At 39.8% G+C, this 19,978-nt stretch overlaps 1 protein-coding gene across 5 annotated transcripts in view; it reads right to left on the minus strand.

Moving 5' to 3' along the window:
* Window positions 1–19,978, minus strand: part of RYR2 (ryanodine receptor 2) — a 365,044-nt gene that overhangs the window by 107,953 nt on the left and 237,113 nt on the right. For 4 of the 5 annotated variants that reach the window (XM_063124341.1, XM_063124340.1, XM_063124338.1 and 1 more), the window contains 13 exons: window positions 19,667–19,799; window positions 19,059–19,162; window positions 18,482–18,617; window positions 16,746–16,932; window positions 14,668–14,773; window positions 13,193–13,313; window positions 12,470–12,639; window positions 9,315–9,535; window positions 7,849–7,939; window positions 5,906–6,046; window positions 3,812–3,975; window positions 3,144–3,222; window positions 1,878–1,967 (listed from right to left, as the gene is read on the minus strand). In XM_063124341.1, the coding sequence (XP_062980411.1) occupies window positions 1,878–1,967; window positions 3,144–3,222; window positions 3,812–3,975; window positions 5,906–6,046; window positions 7,849–7,939; window positions 9,315–9,535; window positions 12,470–12,639; window positions 13,193–13,313; window positions 14,668–14,773; window positions 16,746–16,932; window positions 18,482–18,617; window positions 19,059–19,162; window positions 19,667–19,799 (1,743 nt within the window). The remainder of the gene's footprint in view (window positions 1–1,877; window positions 1,968–3,143; window positions 3,223–3,811; window positions 3,976–5,905; window positions 6,047–7,848; window positions 7,940–9,314; window positions 9,536–12,469; window positions 12,640–13,192; window positions 13,314–14,667; window positions 14,774–16,745; window positions 16,933–18,481; window positions 18,618–19,058; window positions 19,163–19,666; window positions 19,800–19,978) is intronic. The other variant, XM_063124339.1, reaches the window with a different exon arrangement.

Here is a 19,978-nt window from a genome sequence, read left to right on the forward strand (position 1 = left end):
GAAGAGATGTAGTTTGATTCCATGCACACCTGTTGTAAAACAACTCCAATGTAATCAATGGGTAGTATCCAATATTAGCCCTACTTAGAGACATTGAAATGAATGGGACTTAAGTTATTCTAACATTGGGAACAAGCCAAAGCCACTAACTTTTTAAAAATGCAATTAGAAGTGGGGTGCAATGATGAGCTCGTAACATAATTGTAAATTTGAACTGATAACCTCACTGTATGAAATAGTGATTGTTAAGTTATCATACTATCATTATACTCATCTCAACAGGTAATAATTGCACAATACATAACAAGGTAAGTAATAAACTGTATAGAAGAGCAATGTGTTATCTCAATAAGCGCAAAGAACATCTTTTTTTCCCCAGTGAAGGAAGCCAAAAGGTGACAAAATTTGTGCAATGCTGTTGAAGGGGACTAGTACAGTTCATATAAAACGTGAGGGTGCAGCAAAAACCTAGTACACGCCGTCCCCATTCTCTGGAAATGGAGAGGAGCAAATGTGTTTGCAAGGACTTGTGTAGAGCTTGGGAAATTTGAATGTGTGGGTTCAGCCTCATGGATTGCCAATCCTGGAAGGACAAGAGGAACTTTTGTGGACGGGAGCACAGGGAAGCCCAAGGAAAATACTCCAAGCTGGACATCATCAACCCCAGGAGGCTGGCCAAAAACTGAAGGCGGATGATCTGTTTATCTTGATCTTCAGTGCAAGGCTGAATGAGTAAATGACTGGGCTGGAGGTGTTTCTATGGTTTCCTGTGCTCTTTCTCTAATACACATGATGCACACTTTCTCTCTTTCACTTTTTTTCCTGTTGCTCCTAAAGAGCGCTCAGAAATCTGGCCTCAGACTGGAAAACAAATTGGGAATTTGTGGAAAGTTCTCACCTTCCAAGCAGTCCGATTCCCGCCCAATGGTATGGCTCGGGTGGGGGGCAGCATTTGCAGGTGGGAAGGATGAGGAGATGACGCTGCATCTGTGCTGGCATATCTGCAGCACAAGGCATGGGTGGGGCAAGCCTGTAAGGGCAAGCCCCGCCAGCTAACATGGCCTCTTTCTCTTTCCGGCTCCCACCCTCCCTCCCTTTAACCAGTATGGGATTAGCCAGACATTTCCTTTGGAAGGGCTGAGTAGGAATTTTACCTGCCACGGATTGGCTTTTGTGTACAGATTTTTCACCTATTTCATACTGGGATTACGTTTTAGCGGAGGGTGAGTAAATTGGCTGATTGTTTAGGCAGGTCGTGCGGGAATTTTGGTTATTAGGGTAGGGCTGGTGAACACTAGGGCACCTTTACGGTGATTGGCAAGTTCAGAGGCCTGCTTCTCGAGGGTTGTACGGCTCTCGTGCCAGGATATGGCTTGCCTTTGGGGACCTTCCAGCCTCACCTATTTGGAGTTGTGTGGCACTGGGCGGGGCGGATGCAGGGCAGTCTACCTCCCACCCCCTGCACTTATAAGAAGTGTAGCTTATGAAAAGGGGTGGGTTTACCCAACTCCTGACTTGGCAGAGTGCTTGCCCATAAGACAGGCTAGTGGCCTGTAGAAAGGATTAATTGATTCCCACACTTTCACGTGTAGCTCCAGGGGAGGGTGAATTACCCACTTAAAATAAAAAGGCCCTAGTTTATCCCAAGCTCTGGTGTCCGTGTCATTATTTCTCGTTTCCTTCTCCACTCGCAAGAGGCTATAAGTCCTGCATCCCCAACTTAGAATGTGTTCTTACATATGAGAGGAGAAATAGCATTGTGGCGTTTTTTCAAGTACCAAGACGTTTGTGTATTCATTGAGAAACCACTTAAATTAGTTGCTTCTTTCAAAAGAAAAAGATTACTACAAACAAAACATTTCACATGATCTTCTTACCTTTTCTGATAATAGTTTATATTGTTTCATTAATGGCTGCACTTTGGAAGATTCTGAGTATGTTTCACCATATATCCACCCATTTGCAAACTGACAAAAGTTAAAAAAAGGGGGGGAGGGGATAAATTGATCAGGAATCTTGATGCCATTTATGGTTTGGATGCTCTTTTTGCATGCTATCAGTGTACTACAGCCACCCCCTCCAAAAGAATTAGAAGTACCACCATATTTGTGCCCTGATTATCCTGATTTTAAAATTTCCTATAGCAGTAACAATAAAATCCTGTATTCTAGTCATGCAATAACTCACGTAAATTTTAAATATTGCAGTTAAGAACTTTTAATCTTATGTGATAATAACAGAACACTGGAGCACAAGGGGGAGGTATCAGCAGGTTTGGGAAAAACCCAAAGTTTGCAGAAGTACAAAAAACATTTAGGTGGGGGGAACCTAAGCACAGAGGAAGGGATCCCAAAAACAGTCCAATGAGAACTGAGCATGTTCAGTGGACAGAGAATGCTGATTAGATGTTGAGTGGGAGGGACACAAAATGGGAGGGGAAGGAATGGAGTATCTGGAAACTGAACAGGAGCACTGCACACTGCAACATTTATTGCAGGTCCCACACGTAGCAAATATTGACTTAAAGTACTTTTCAATGGATAGGCCTTGGTTCAGGAACTAAGAGCCTGTGGGCTTACATGTGTTCACATAGCTCTTTTGCCACCTAAGGAGGGCTCTCAGGATTTACCAAATTAACAAAAGTGATAATACATTAAGCAGTGTGTGCATGGTGCTGAAGCACTGCTAATATAGCCTGCTTTATGGTTGTGGGTATTCCCCCACCCTCTGCAACATCGAATTGCACTGCCGGTAGAGGAGATCTGCTAGTGGAACTTACAGGATCAGGCAATTTCCATTTTTCTAGATTTATTTGAAAAATGACATTGTAGAAGACAAGCATGCAAATGCAACCATCCAAATATGTGATGATAATAGAAATTGAAAAATCCTTATTAAAATGAACATGTTAACTCATCAGATTAGTATAAATGTAAAAACAGGGACTGCTGATTCGTATAAATGTATTTAAAGAAAAAAAACTGTTTGATGAAAAAAATGAATGATTCTAATAATGCAGCATAACCAAGATTCCATGATGAATACTGAAATGAAAAATATGTTCAGAGTATAACCCAGGTAGATTCGTAATACTTTAAATATGCCTTAACAAAAATATGTTATCTATGTAGAGATATGATTACCTTTTCCATGCACCATTTATCATGGGAATGTTCAGCATATTTGTTAATAAAGTAGTCTAGTTTTTCAGGAATTGTAATGCTGCATGAGAACAAACCAGACAACATCAATACTTCATAATTATAAACTGCATTCTTTTTAATGTTAACTTTTTAAAAATCACTTCATCATATTACTATATTTGCATCTCTCTGTCAAGTTCAATACTATTCTCATAGTAAGTATCTGAATATAATATTGGTATTCTATCATCTTAGAACAAAGTGGGAGGTGGGGTATAGAAAAGGTAGGATACTGAATATGAGAGTTATTTCAAACCACAGCGGCACTTAATTTGATAGGAAAATACTTTAATTTGATAGGAAAAGAATATAATACTTTTATTGAAAATAAAAACCAAAGAACATATCTAATTTATGAATCATCCCAAATAAGGCATTTGAATATACTTGTATTCAAGAATAGACTTTCACAAACCAATAGTTCAAAGACAATGACTTGTTGGTAATTCTGTTTATCATTTAGGATATGCATTTTCTTTCGAGGAGCAAGGCTAGATATTTTTTAAAGTGCTGGAACAAGGAAAATTACACGCATATTGCACTATTTTAAATTTTTGCCCTGAACAATGCATATAATTAAAATAATCTATGGTAGCATAAATCCTTACTTTGAAGTATCAACAGGTTGTGGATTAAAGTTCCCATCTGAATCCATGGAAGCCTGTTTTTCCATCACACCAACATAATTTGATTCCATGTAATCAGGAGGTAAAGCTCCTGCAACGGCACTCAGGCAGGGCAAAGCTAGTTTGAATAGTTCCTGTTCATATTTCTGCAGATACAGTACAAAAGACCTAGCAATGAATTGAGACAGCCTCCATTTTCGCTGGAATATTATTAACCCTTCATTAACTGAGCTGTCATCTCTTGCACTTTTATCTAACATGGTTACTTCACTCAGCGGGGCAAGTTCTTTTTTTCATCATTATAGGATGAGCTCACTACAGAGGACCATACCTTTCACCTTCAGGTTCCTTAGGACCAAACTATTTTTATTTTATTTTATTATTTAGAGTATTTTTATCCCGCACCTCAGCCAAAAGGCTCTCGGAGCGGCTTACAATGTATCAATAAAGAAGACAGTCCCTACCCTCAGGCTTACATTCTAAAAAAAGACGTGACACACAAGGAAAAGTGGATGGGGAGGGAAGAGGGAGAAAATAAAAAGAAATTAAGGAGACTGTTTAGGCTGGTGGGAAGGCCCTGCTCCGTCCTCTCATCTCCCAATGGAGGGGCAAACCAACAGCTCCTTCTTCCCCACAAGGTGAAGATGTTAGCCCTGGGGGGGCGGTGTCCAACTGAAGCAGGCTCCAATGGTGCCTGCCTGCTCCAGTCTCCCTCGCATCTTCTTCCCCACAGGGTGAAGATGGCAGTTAGCCCTGGGGGGGGGGGGCAACTGAAGCAGGCCCCGATGGTGCCTGCCTGCTCCAGTGTCCCTCGCATCTTCTTCAAACTAGATGTGACCTTAAAGGCATCTTCATATTTAACATGATTTTAACAAATAAAATTTTGTTAAAATTTTAACAAATAATCAATAGGAGGGGCTGAGGGGAAATCTAACCCTTTCCTCCCCTGCTGTAGTTTCTTCAGGGCTACAGAAATCCGCTCTTCTGCAGCTATTACTGTTTTTATGGAGGGGTGTCCCACATTGGTGCCAATTGGAGTTTTCCTTCCAATGCAAATAGCCTCTTCAAAGGAGGGATTTTTCTTGGGACCTCAGCACAGGAAGAGAGGGTTAAATTCACCTTCCATACCTGCTGTGATCCAAATAATAGTCAAATCCACACACACCCCTCCAGCTGATATTATTTGTACTTTTTTAAAAAACTGCACCTTAAATCCAAAGATGCCTTTAACGTCATTTCTAGTTTGACCCTTGGTATCTTGCAGAGCATCTCTGTGCACATTTTAAAAAAATACAGAGTGCAACATCTATTTTTGAAAGTAACTTTTCTTTGTCGATTGCCTGTCTTCTGTATTTTATCTTTGCACTTATTTATTTTACATTCTGTAGAGTGTAAACTGAAAGGCCCCCTCACTGACACTGCCTCCCCCCCCCATTTTGCCTTTTTCTGTGCTCCACTCAGCATGGAGAAAGGGAATCAGCTAGAGCTGGTGTTTCTGACATGTGCATTGTCCTCGTGGGGATGGCACATGCTGCACAAAACCATTCAGCCAGGCAGTGCAGCTGCTTCCCACCTCCAGCACCAGTGGAGTCCATCGCTTTGTGCAGCACGCACAGTCTCCACTGTTTTGAGGAGTTACAGCAAGGTTCCAGCTCAGCTTGGGAGCTGGCATGTTTGCCACACACCACGGACACAGGATTGGCCCACATTACTGTTACATGCTGTGGTGTGCCCAAGATTCTTGCCGCTCCTATCAATAATATCCCAGTATATGGGCTGGGATGGTGGTATCGACCATCTCGATAGCTGTAACCAATAAAAGCTATCTCCGTTATAATCTATTCTGCCTATGTGTAGTTATTGCTCTTTGCTCCCACTCCGTCCTGCTGGCACAAATTATAATTCTCATTTTAGTCGCTCCTTACATTATCTGGCAATTAAACTCTGCTGGGGGCGGGGAGTAGAAGAAGCATTTAAGGAAGGAATTTGTAAGAAGTTCCCTTTCTCAGAAAGAGTCCCAATATTCTTTAGCTTTTTGATCAGAATCATTACTTATACCATAAACATAAAAGTTACCTTTTGAGATAAGGCATCAAAAATACCCCAGAACAACTTTCTGGATAAATGAAGTTCCTCTTCTGAAGCAGCACCAAAGTTGCCCCATCCTCCTGGTAAACAGTAATACTTCCAGCATCTTTCATAATGATTGGTCAGCAGCTGAAAAAAAATGTGATAGCTCAGTTTTACGAATGCACTGTAAACTTTGTGGAGCATTTGGGTATGGTCACTTTAAATTACAGAAGCACAGCTGTGGTAGCCTGATGCAACAAGATGCTATGCGGCATTTTAAAGATAACAGAATTAATCCACCATAAGCATATTACCCAATAAACCTGATAGTTTTTAAGATGCCACAAGTCTGAGTGTACGCTGTTTTTACTCTAAATTATATATACACCAAGTAATTATTACAATACCCTAGTGTTATTCCAAAATCTATAAAAGGACTTGCTCTGTGATCTAGAACTCATCCGTTTAATATTATGGGCTTCAATCAATTATGGCACTTGACAAAATACTGGGATATGGGGAGGGCAAGAGAGATCTACTGATTGTCCCGCACATGAACAAGGGCATTGGGTTTAAAGTGAGAAATCTCATTTACTCATTCAAACTATCCCCTCCTACTTGATAATCTAACCCTATAGTATTATCTCTTATTTTCTGTCCCCTGGCCTCTTCGGCCTTAGCTAGACCTAAGGTTTGTCCCGGGGTCGTCCCTGCCTGTTCCCGGGATCCCCTGTGTGTCATTTAGATGCACAGGGGTGACCCCGGGACGATCCCGGGATAAACCTTAGGTCTAGCTAAGGCCTTCCTTTTGTTTTTCACTGCCTTTCCCTTTCTCTCCTATCCTTTTAAACTATAAGTTTACAGGCAAGTCATTTTTTATACAGCCTGTAGATAGCTGTAAACAATATAGAAATAAGAAATATTGAATTGTTTCCAACTAGTGTCAATTCACTGATGGAATACTCTTGGAATTAGTGGAGGCTTCTGTCAACGGAACAGAGAGGGAGACAATTTTCAGTAACTTTCCTTCCCCCATACAGCATTGTTGCCCTCACCCCCCAAAAAAAAATCTGCTGGGGGACTGAAGAGAACAAACTAGGGGGTGCTGCAGAGTGCTGCAGGAAGGAAGAATATTGTTGAAAATTCCCAGTTCTGGTCATGGAAGTCTCTGCTGGATCAACGAGCATTCTGTCAACAGGCTGATGGTAATTGCATATAACCCAAAATTATTATTACCTCACTGAGTTGTGAATATATCCTACTGGAATCAACAGAATATGCAAACAGGTATCTATTATATATTCATTAGTAAAAGCACCATACAGAACACTATCCCGAGGGAGTGCTATATTTATGAACAAATATGAGTGGGATAGAGATTTTAAAGGATTTACAGAATGCCATCAAAGCAAGACACACCAGGTTATTCTGAGTATTTATTCATAATCTTGTTTAACATCTCAGTGTTTCAGTTATGCAAAATGGTATCCTCATCCTGTTGATTTTTAGGAAGGTGCATAGGGTTGCCTGAGTACTGTCCCCCTTTAAGTCCTTGCATGTCAAACTTGCAGAAATGGGGGAATTGTCCCTGAGTTCCTGCATACAATATCCACGGTAATCTACTCCTCTTGTCATTATGATCACAACTCATGATGTTGCTTTGATAAAATAATATTTGATCCTATCTGTTTTTGACCTTACATAGCAGACCACTGAGCTATTAGGCTGAAATCTGCAAACCTTTTAATCCAAAACAATCCCCATCAAATTACTTCACCTACTCTAAATTAAGTGTTTTGAAGGTTACACTGGATGTCATTGACATTGCTGAAATTTTTGCTTCACAGTACATTCATAATGCTCTCACTAGACTCACGTTTCTTCTGGTGAATGAGGGAAAGTGGCACCAGATGTATATTTTGAAAGGGAAGTTTAAAGATCATACTCACCTTTAGAGGCATCTTTGCGTGTTCATTTAGTAGAGGAATATCAAACACTAATCTTCTCAACAAATGTTGCATCATTGAAGGCCTCAGTTGACTGCAAGTAGAAGAAGAAAAGGTTTGAGTACAAAATAGAACAAGTCTGTGTATCCATGACTGTGGTCACACATATCAGGGATATGTGGCTATTGCAGAAACTTAACCAGTGTTTGTTTTTAAATTAAAATATTTATCCCCATTTAATAGAAATGGGAAGGTGTGAATTCAATTCTCTCATCTTTTGTAATAGTAAGAGAAAACTGGGCCAGCTCATATGATCACAGTGATGGAAATAAGCAATGGGATCTTATTTCCCCCGCTGCACATGCCGTTCAGATCTCCTTAACTAACCTCATTGGCATGGCTTGTCATGTCACCTGAATTCAAGCAGAATGGCTTGTTGGGGGCAGACAGAAACCCTCAAATAACCCAACAACAGCCCTTGGATTATTTGAAGGTTGCTGTCCTCACAAACAAGTCATGCCAGCCAGAATCAGACAACACAATATGCTGTGCGAGTTGAGGGTCACTAAGAAAATCAACCAGCATACAAGGCCAGGTTAACAAGTCACTGTGGCTTATTAACTATGCCATGATCAAGTGAACCAGGGCAATATGGAGAAAATCTGCCTAAACATTCAACCTTTCAGCTGAGCAAAATCAGATAAACTCTGAACAGGGGAGGTAACCAGAAATGCTGAATTTAAACTCAGATTTTTCAGAATGTTATCTCGTCTAACCCTTTCACACAAGAAACTCTCTTGACAAGTTTGAAAAGCATCAGTTGGTTCTCTGATTTTTCTTTTTTAAAGGAAAGTATCTTTCTTGTTATTGCAGTAAAAACTTCTGAAATGGTTTCTATTCTCTGAAGGATGATAAGCCGATACACTCAGAGTTTTTCAGCCCCCTCCCCCAGATAGTGCAGAGTATACAACAATTTATTCTGCATACAGCTGGCTATATACTTCTTGTTATTTTTCTTAATGTTATAGCACAATGATATTAAGGAACCTATGAAATGCACCCCAGTCCTATGCATGCTCACTCAGTTAAATAGGGCTTACTCCCAAGGAGGTCATTAATCCTATTAGCAGGGAGGGGATTTTATTTACTTACAATATTTATATACCACTCCCCAATGAAAATTTTGGAGCGGTGTACAAGATAAAATAAAAAACACTTTAAAATAGATTTTAAAAGAAGCAAAATGTACAGTAAACCGTGGCTAGTCATTAAGGAAAGGCTTCCTGGAATAATGATGTTTTCAGGAGGCGCCGAAAGGAATACAAAGTTGGCACCTGCCTGACCTCCAGATATATTGGTGTTCCTTATTACTAAAATCGTCAACTCTAATGTTATTATGCATAAGTGAAGTTATCTTTGGCCATTTCTGCTCTAGTAACGGATTTTCCTATCCAAGGTTACATCCTTACCCACAAATGGAGAGTAGGCACTCTTCAATAGAGTCCCGCTGAGCTTTGGTAAGAGAGCAGCCCTTGGAGAGTCGATATACAGTATGTAGCAAGGAATCTATAAGGGAAGCATGGTGTTCTGTGCCAGCAAAAAGAGGAGCACATCTAGTTAATAAAGGCAAAACAGCAGTGCAGAGGTACCGATTGAGAGCCAGGGCCATATCTGTAGCACTCAGAGCAACCTATAAAATAAATTGTAAAGCTATTCAGATAGATACGTTCTGTAGCATAAGAATTGTGACACAGTAACATGGTTATATTCTGTTATGCTTCCTTTGAAAGAGGGTAAGAGGAGAAAATAAGGGGCATATGAGACAGGCATGACTTTTTGTTTGGTTTTTATTCCATTCGGTTTCATTATTTAAAAGCCTTCATAGCTTTCATTATCTGTTTATTAAAATCACATTCATTTTGCTATTATTTCATTCTTTTTCATTTCTGCCTTGTTTTTCATGGAAGACCCAGCTGCCTACAACTTTTCTGTTTTCCATCCAGTTGACATGAACTTTTCTTACATTCCTCTCCAAGAGATAAGACCTACCAAATATGTACTCAGCTATTATAATTTGCTTTGGACACCTGAGCCATCTGGGACAACATTCTTCAGTTTTTTAAAAATATTTTATTATATAAACAAAAACAAAAGACTTCGTCCCAGATCCCTCAGGTGTTCAACGCCACAACATTTGCATTGGACACCTGAATCACCTGGGAGGAAGGTTATTTTGACTCAATCATTTCACCAAAAGTGGTGAAGAAAACAGGGTGGGATACAGCTCAGCTAGCAAAATGTATAGTAGCCTTTGCTTCTATGTCAGGCTAAGTTAAGAAGGGCTTAGTTAGTTATGGGGCTGCATTCCAAGACCAGAGAACATCACTGAGCTTGCCCACTGATCTCCCTAACACAAGTGTACAGAAACTCAGCCCAAGGAGACAAATCCAGCCTGCCTGGAGTCCTAATCTGGTCCTTCAGAATTCCCCAGATGGCCATGGCCCCATCCTCTTTCCTTCAACCTTCAATCACTGGGTAGTCACCCAACTTTTGTGCAGTTTCTTTCCCATTCTAAAATGTTGAAATTCCACTTCCTAAGGCTTTGTTATTGATTGTGAGCCTGTTCAGACAACACACTAAGCCATGGTTAGGCCACTACCCTTTTGCAGTAAATGGTTAGTGAACGTGTTAAAACCATGGCTATGTAGCCACAATGGTGAGGCTTGTTTCACACAACATGCTAAGTCATGGTTCACATGACACACTAAGCCATAATGTTTAGCTCAAATGCTTGGCCACTGTGGCTTAGCATGTCTGAACAGGGCCATTGAGAGCTTTCCATTAAACTCTGCTAGTATTTTGGCCCTACCTCTTTTCCCTTGATCCCGCCCCCTTTTGTCTTTGACCCTAGAATGTGGCCCCCAAGAGTTTCTCCGGAATGGAATTTCACCTCAGGCTGAAAGTCAAAATGAAACTAATGAATCATGGATGGCCATTTGGAACAACTTCGTTAGTCTGCCATTTGTTTCATAATTAAATCAGGTATGAAATGGATGAGATTTTTATCCGTTACAAAATGAATGCATGCCACTAAGTATTAGGCACACACTTTCAAGTGAAAAAAAAGCTGTCAGCTTTTAAAAATCAAGTTCCTGCGATGAAACTTTGAATGATAAAGAACCTTAAAACGTTCTTTATCATTCAAAGTTCCATTGAATGATAAAGCATTGATTTATACAAAAAACATCAATATATAAAATACACAAATATTACAAAAAACTAAAAATATAAATTGATAAACATAAATCATATAAACAAAACTGATTAATCAGTTGTTATAACTGAAAAGTGTAAGATGGAAATACACATGAAGTGGGTTTCCTGAACAAAAGTGCACAGAAAGCCTACTAACGTAGAGATCAGGAACCATGCAAAAGACTCACAACAAATAGTTTCTAATGAGGAGGAACACATACTGGGTTGGATCAAGAATATGCCACCCATGAACAGAAACACACCTTCTATCCTTGGAAGGCTTCTGACCCAGCAGAGGAATCCCAATGGCAGAACGAGGAGAAGACTTTATTATTATTATTATTATTCCCCCTCCCTATGTAGCCTCCTGCACCACCCCCACCACCAATCTGCTCTGAGGAGCTGGGGAGCCTCTGGAACAGTGCAAGAAATGGCATTGAGGGAAACAGGGAGTTGAAAATCATTTCCCCTACCATTCCGCCAGTGGGAGAATTCTGAGTAGAACTCTGCTTGGGGAACTCTACCACCAATGCAAAAACACTCTGGATCCAACCCATTGCTATTCATATTTGTACAACACTTCGTGATGCATGAAAACTGCAACCTAGCTTTTAATTGTACAAAATTTATTTAGACAAAACTTAAATTGTGCTTGAATTAAAGGGGACAATTCTACACAGATTTTTAAATTTCTAGTTCAAAACTGCAGCGATAAAGCCCATTTTATAGAAGATTAGTCTTAATACACAATGCCAATAGTCCTTTTTCACTCACTAGTTACAACAATCCTGTGTAATATTTCCCTTTAATTTCAATTTACACATAGAGAACTGAGATTTGCCTAACACTATCCAATAAGTTTATGGAATTTGAGCTCAAGCCTCACAATTGAGAAAGCCTTATTCTAAGGCAGGTGTCAGAAAATTCTGAGAGTCTGGGGGCAATTTCCACATCCCAGAAACGCACCCTGCACCCCCACCCCTGCTGAATTCCCATCAAATTTGGGGGTTAAGGAAAAAATACATTTTCACAGTGCATACGGATTTTGCATTTTGTAATGCAATGTTGGCATTTGTTTTAATGCAAAATCACGCTCCTGAAGCCTCAGGGGGATACAGTTTTGCATTAAAATAAGGCACACATTCCCCACCCGCCTTCTTCTAAAACCAAATGCTGCAATTCAATAGCGCACATTTGGGTACAGTGGGTGAAACAAAACAAGGGTGGGGTTGTACATGTGGCCTGAAGGCCCCATGTTGCCCCCCTTGAGGATGGTTGCAAAACTTCATCATCTTCAAGGAGTCAAAATATTTGCATAACATAGATCTAGATCAATAAGATAAACCAGCAATTAAACCTTATTTGTTACCGTATCTAACGAAGCAGCAGCACGAAGATCTGGAAGGAAGCCAACTTCTAGAAGATGTAGAAGAAAATCCTGGTCTTCAATTCCATAGACCCTGTCAAGGAATAATACCATGGCTGCCTTGTGGTCTGGGCAAAACCCCTCTGACATATCAGGTTCCACCACAGTACCATCTGAAAGAAAGGCAAACCAATCATACAGAGTTCGTCCACAATTACAAATTACATCACCTTACTAAGTTCTGCCAGGAAAAATGAATATGTGGGCATCCTTCAGATCATTTTGATGCTCAAAGGAAGCATATTTTACTGTCTGAATAAATGACATTTGGTAACTAAAACCTAATCCAATTAATAATTCTAATTCCATGGCATCCCAGGATACATGTGGATCTTCCTGTTATTAAAAATACTGGGTATATCTTGAGTTACCAGTTTAGTATATTCTAATCATTATATGACTATCTTGTCTTCCCGCTCTACTACAACTGAGAGGTTAAGTGCCATTCTATACCCCCCCCCAAAAAAAACAGTATGAATTTTTGATACTGTCCCAGATATAAGCCAGGATTGTCTCTCACATTCCAGAAAAAATAAATATAGATAAAGACAGATATATTTCTGACTTGCATGAACATTTACATTTCTACACACATGACACTGAGAAGAAATATTCAAGGTAATTTGGGTTTAATTTGCAGACGGCAAGGGGGGGGGAATCTCTTACCTTTTGCTATTGTTGGCATGTGGAAAGGAATGCTAATTACGCCCACCAAATCTTCCAAAGGAATCAAAGACCGCAGAATAGATCTGATTCTAATGGCTTCCCCTTTACCAGCATGGATTAGCTATCAAAGGAGTAATGTAAGTATTTGTTTATAGGATTGGGATCAGAATGCAGCCATCTTAAAATGTACACATATGATTCTCATTCTAGATAATTTTAAATAACTAATGATAAGTTCATATACTGGTATATAAGGTAACCATAATATCAACATAAAAGGCTAAAATACTGTGAGAGCTAGAGCAAGGCACATGCAACAAACCTCATAAAGCTTGACATTTGTGGTCATGGGCAGCTGTCTTATATCACTCAGAGTCTATTCAAACTAGTGGGAAACTTGCAATGCTGAAATTAAGTATGGTTGTAAAGGCTCACTCACTTGGGAACTGAAGAGACAATAGTGTAAATAGTTCTTTTTCCTTTATGTCATGTAGGTGTGGCATTTAAAACATTCAAGTCAAAAACCATACTTGATTTACTGGAGTGTAGAACAAATAGCCCATTTGTGACTAACAGCCAGAGTCAGAAACACTATTATTATTCACTTCTTTTTTTTTACTTCAATGAACCTAAGGCAGCATACATAATCCTCCTCTCCTTTTTTATCCTCCCAACAACCACCCTGTGAGGTAAGTTGGACTGAGAGTCTGTGAATGGCCCAAAGTCACCTGGTGAGCTCCTATGACCGAGTGGGGACTACACCACAATGGCTCTCTAGGGGAGAGAGGAGCCTTGCAGTAGTCAATCTATTCCATTCCTGCCCCTCCAGTTTTCTTTTTTTTTCCCCCTCCATCAGTCAGTGTTCCATGTGCACTGGGCATGCTCAATTCTCAGTGGGCTGGGGCTGTTTCTGGGGAGGTGGCCTCCATTTTGATGTATTGGGCTGTATGGGGAGATGCGGAGGCAGTTGTCTATATGAAAATTGTGGCTTAATTTGTTCAGGCAGATGTCACTTCTGTCCCTGTGGACTTTTTAAAATAGCTTTTCAGGATGAACCTGGAAATGCCTAACTTTCTGTACCCTTTTTATATCTATGTGCCTCTTCTTCCCTCCTCCTTTACCAGCTACTTTTCCATCCCATTCTTCCTCCTACCAAATTGTCACAAGTCCCCCCCCCACCGCCAAAATTAGGCAACATTCTATGCTACTGATTGCAAGGGGGGGAGTGTTGTGGGTGGGTATTTAGGGCTTTTTTTCTTTTTTGCCTCTGCAAACTTCAAGGTTGCCCTGAGTCTGCTGGAACTTCCCTCTTGTGTAGGTGTGATGCTGTTTAATCAACAGCTCCATGAGCCCAAAAGTAATTGAATTGGAATAGAGGGGTTATGATACATGCACTCTGATTTACACAATTCATTAACAGAGAACATGTTACTTCAACAAGGATAATAAACACTAGTGAAGAAAACAGAACCTACATGCATTTCTGGAGCGCAGCGTCCTAGGAGATCGATCAAAGCAGCATAAAAGGTCATGATGGCATTTCCCATGTGAATAGTGTCATCCTCTTCTTCCACCTCACTTCTGTTTATTATTTTTCACCAGAAAAACAAAAATACAGGATCAGCGTGCAAATTGTTATGGTAGCTTAACTTTAGTCAAACGCAGGCTCAATCCCTGGCATGTCTGGTTAAAACTCACAGGTTTCAAAGTAGAGAAAGGCATCAGGGAGACCCAGGAGCCAACTAAGGAAGCCAGTTGAGGCTGATTCTATAGTGCTGCGCCATTGGTCTGCTTTAATAAAATGTAGCTTCCCCTGTGCTTTCTGACTGTATACATTTAGATGCAAGGTTAAGACTTTCCTTCTTCAAGCAGGCATTTTATCTTTAATCAGTTGCTCTAATTATCAGTTTTATGCTGGCTCCTTAATGTTTTAATTTTTAAATGTTTTTAATGTTTAATATCGTATTGTGTTAATATTTTTATTGTTGCTGCTGCTGTTTGTGTTTGTTTGGTAATTTTGTTGTTGTTGTTTGGTTTTATTATTGTAAACTGTCCTGAGAACATTTGCCAGTTCGGCAGTATACAAATCTAATCAATAAATAAATTTAGCAAACATACTAAATTCCACCATTTCTGCAGAGGAAAATGCATAGATTCTCTAGAGTCTAAAATGTATACTTTTATCACAAGCCATCTGCACACAGTCACCATGAACCCAACAGTGATCCTTCCAGGGATGTAATATATCATGTCTCACAGTTTTACTATTCGAAGAACTTTTTGCACAAAATATGCAAGCCATCATAATTAGTCCTGTGCCAAAGCATTCATCCCAGGCTTTAGGGGCATTTGAAGGAGTGGGAAAGGGGCAAAAAAAGGGAGGGTCGGACAAAACACACACACACAGAGCAATTATTTGATTAATCTTTTGGTGGGGGGGATCTAAGAACTTTTGCATGGGGTTAGACTTACTTTTAAAGATAAGATGGCCTAGGTCCCGCCCTCCTTTTTTAAAAAGAAAAAGAAAAGAAAAGATAGAGAAAGCTTTACAGACACTCAGCTGTCAGGGGCCTGGCAGGGTTCCCTTTGTATTGTAGAACACGATGCCCCATGGGAATCATGCTACAACTTAGTGTGGTTTCCATGGAGGATTGCACCCCAAATTACAAAGCGAATGCTGCTACTTTCCCCCCTCTCTCTTAAAAAACGAAACTCAGCCATCTCATCTTTAAATGTAAACCCATCTCTCAAAAGTTCTTAGAGTTGATCCCCTAAAAGTGACTGAATACCCCCCCCACACACACACACACACATACTTCCCTAAGGGACAAATGGTCCTGCAAATATGTGTGCAGGGGGAGATATCTGGCTTGCTCGAAATCACAATAGCTTGGAGAAAGGGAACATGCCCCCTCTTCCCTTCCTCCCCCACCTTTAATAAAAGAATACACCATGTGGAAGCTTGGAAAAAGTACTTCCATGATCCCAAGTAAACTAATGCTGTATTTCCTTTTTTAAAAAAACTTAATATCTTCTAGATGGGACTTCTGAGCCCATCTAGAAGACCTGGGCTGATGAGGGTGGAGGGGAGGGCTGGAGAGACCATAGAATAATGCATATCCCAGCCTCTGCCCTCCCCTTCATGCCTACAAGAACCTTTTTCACCTCCCCAAAGCTTCATCTGTGACTTTGAGAAGCAACTGGCATGCTTTTTTCTGCAGCAGCTACAATGTGGTGGTGGTGGGGATCGGAAATCCGAACCCCCGTCCTGGCATCACAAGAACTTTATCCCAAAATACCTAGGAACCCTGGGACTCTCTCTGTTATAGTTCTTATGTTACTGATAAATATCTGTGGGCTAAATATAAGCAATTTTTAAAAATTAGGTATCGCTTTTCTGCCCACAAAGGGACCTCAAAGAAATGTACAAGAAAATCCAGTAAAATCGTAATATAAAAACAAACAAAACAACGAACAACTGCATCCCCTGTAAATCCTCTAATTGAGTTTACAAAACAGGTCTGGAGGAAGGAATCACTTCCCTACTACTTACAGTGTTCTATTGGATCCATTACTTGGTGAAGGTCCATCTCTTGTAGGGTCTTCTGATATGTTTATGGCTTCTTCCATGGCAGCAAGCAAGCCGTTTCCACCTTCTCCTCTCAGTGCTGGCCCAAAGCACTCAGGGCGCCGTATAAGCAGTCTGACCACCACATTAGCATTCTCCTCAACACTCTCTCCTGCAAACATGAAGGAAGGCAGCTATTAAACAAAGTCACAATCCAAATGTTTTTTTAATTACTTCCATAAAGTTCACACTGGGTGAACTAGCGCCAGTGCCATAAAGGTAGTTCCAGCTGGAGCTGAAATTTTACACATTTTGAGATCCAGCTCTGATGGCTGAGTGCCAAGCCTAGGCGAAATGTGAAAGACCGCTATTATGCCTGCAGCTATGGATGGATGGATGTGTCAATCTCAGTTTCACAAGAATGGACAGGTTTTTGAGATCAAGCTCGTTTTGTCCCATGCCCACATGAGTTTGCAATTTTTTTAAAAAAAAAACCTCATGGAAATTTGTACTATTTTGGTGCACATTTTTCCTAAGGTGTGCATCAATATATGTTTTTCTGTACATTTTTAAATGTACACATTTCTTTTCCAAATACTATACATTGCTGAAATGCAGATTTGTTCATGTGCACTTTTCTGAAATACATATTTTGTGTGTACCTTCCTTAGATATACACATTTTTCCTGATATGAGTTATCTCTCTCTCTCCCTCCCTCCCTCTCTCTCTCTCTCTCTCTCTCTCTCTCTCTCTCTCTCTCTATATATATATATATATATATATGAGAAGAACTCTGACTCAGCTTGCTGAAAAGCTCAGGAGATGTGAATTGGGTAAATCCAGAAAACAAAAGAAAAACTTGATGGAGCACATTTCTTACCCATTCTTCCTGCAGTTTCACGTGGAATAAACCCACTATATCTAGCCATATGGGCACTTTAAGAATTTGTTGTATCAACTATTTATGGGCCATTTACAAGATTTCTGAAAATCTGTTTCCATCTGACCTATTAGTGGGCAGAAGGTGAAGTGAAACAAACATGGATAAAAAAGAAGGGGAAATATGAGCTGGGAGTGAGAACATTTTGAAGGAAATTAAAATGGCCAGTTAAACCTGGCAGATAGAAGGAACTAGTATTCTCAATCAGTGTCATGGTTTACAGACACACTCATATACAAAGCTCTTCTGATTTTAGTTGATTTTTGTTGTTGTTTCTCTAAACTATTTACTGTAACAGGGACAATTTCATCACGTGCTTAGTTCAATGAACAGTAAATTTTGGATTTACTGCAGTATTGTTTAAGATGGCACAAGGATAACTAGATTTGTTCATTTACGATGGAAATAGTCTGCCAAAGCCAGTCATGATGTATGGCCACTTGTACATGCACGTGCGCACACACACCCCTTCCAAATCAGCAAAGAAGCAAGAGTATAAATTGAAGGGAGGAAGCACAGCCACACAGCACTCTCTCACTCTCTCTCTCTCTCTCTCTCTCTCACACACACAGGGCTAGAGTTTCAAAAAAACAAAAAAGATTCATATTTCCAAGCTCAGACACTTCAAAGCACTGCAGTGAGAAAGGATGGTGCTACAAAGCACTCTGTGAAGCAGCACTTAATTAGCTGCATTAGTATCTGAAGCTCTGATGTTCAAAAATGGATATAATGATTTGGGAACAACAAAACCTGTACAAAACATATAGGCTGCTGCAGTACCATTGCAAAAAACAGCAAAACGAAGAAAATCCAAATATCGTTCTCCTTCAACTGGATTCCATCCAATATCCGGGTAGCCTTTAGAAATCAGCAAAGGACAGCTTTGCAAACCACATCCAGCCAGGTAGCGGACTACCTAAGAACAAGGTAAAATTAAACAGGAGAGGCATGTTCTGCAAGAAAAGCTCAAGCCAATTAGTTGTGAAGTTGCTGGGTAGTAGTGCAAGTTACAAGTCTTGCAATAGATTATAATCCTATGATGTTACATGCACATGGAAATTCCATGTCTAATGCAATGCAAACTGCTGCTGCTGCTGTATGTTTATAAGGAAATGCATGTTTAACAAAGATAAGCATGCATTGTGCTAGTGGAAGTCCACCAGGGCAATAGAGACTTCACATTGCTTCCCGATCTTCCCGTCACCTCTTCCCATCACCACCTAAAAATCTGTTCCAGGGATGTTGCAGGGCAGAGGGGGAATCACTCCCCTCCTGATTCTGCTGCAGAAGTCATTCCATCAGTGGAATTAAACCACTGGATACAACCCCATAGTCAGCTAACCGAAAGATTACTTACCTTCTCTAAATCAGGCTCCCTTAAAGCTAGTGCAAGTTCATTATTATCCATTACAGATGCTGCTGCAACATCTAAAGGTGTTGATCCACGCATAGAAGGAGATGCTGTTAAAAGAACATTTGATATTTATAATGTATTTAACATGTATAGAAGTAGGACAATGTTATAAATAATTAAGGAGAAATAATTATCCAAAATATTCATAATATAATTTCACATTTTAGAAGACACAACCATGATTTTTGTTCAGCGAGTATCCTTATAATAGCATTGTATTGATATGGTTTAATAATAATATGATACTAGATTTACTTCACGTATTTACTCTGCATTAATTCTGGGTAGCCAAATTTGGGAGTCATAAAGGTCCAGTATAGACAGATCTGTTCTAAATAGGCAATATAGTATAACCGCTAATTATTCTCATTAGACTTCTATGGAAGTATTTCATGTGCCACTGACTAATATGCTGGAGGCTTTGAACTAAGACTTTTAGGAATCACATAAGATGTCATCAAGAATCTAGAGACTCAAAAGTAGTTTCAAAACTGCTTTAGGGTATGTGAGTTGTGAAATGTAATGGTAGAATAAATTTTATAAATACTCACCAAGCCCAACACTACTGTTTTCCAAAAGATAGCTAAGATGATCAAACATAGCCTTTTGATTCTGTCTACTGATGCGGCAAAAATAACATAGAAAACGACAGCAATTTGCCACCATCTTAGGAAAGGTGATTTCCTAGACAAACAATACTATGTTAGGAAAGTAGGATAGTGTATTAAAAAAACCACTGAAATGTTGGTATTTTCATGTTTCTTCATGCATTTTTGTTTACAATATCTACAAAAAATAAATGTTAGAATTCCTCATTTTACAAAACACACAACTACACTGTGGTCCTGCTAATAGTTCCATCT

The sequence above is a fragment of the Elgaria multicarinata genome, chromosome 4, assembly GCF_023053635.1.
Source record: "Elgaria multicarinata webbii isolate HBS135686 ecotype San Diego chromosome 4, rElgMul1.1.pri, whole genome shotgun sequence".
In the NCBI taxonomy this organism is placed as follows: Eukaryota; Metazoa; Chordata; class Lepidosauria; order Squamata; family Anguidae; genus Elgaria; species Elgaria multicarinata.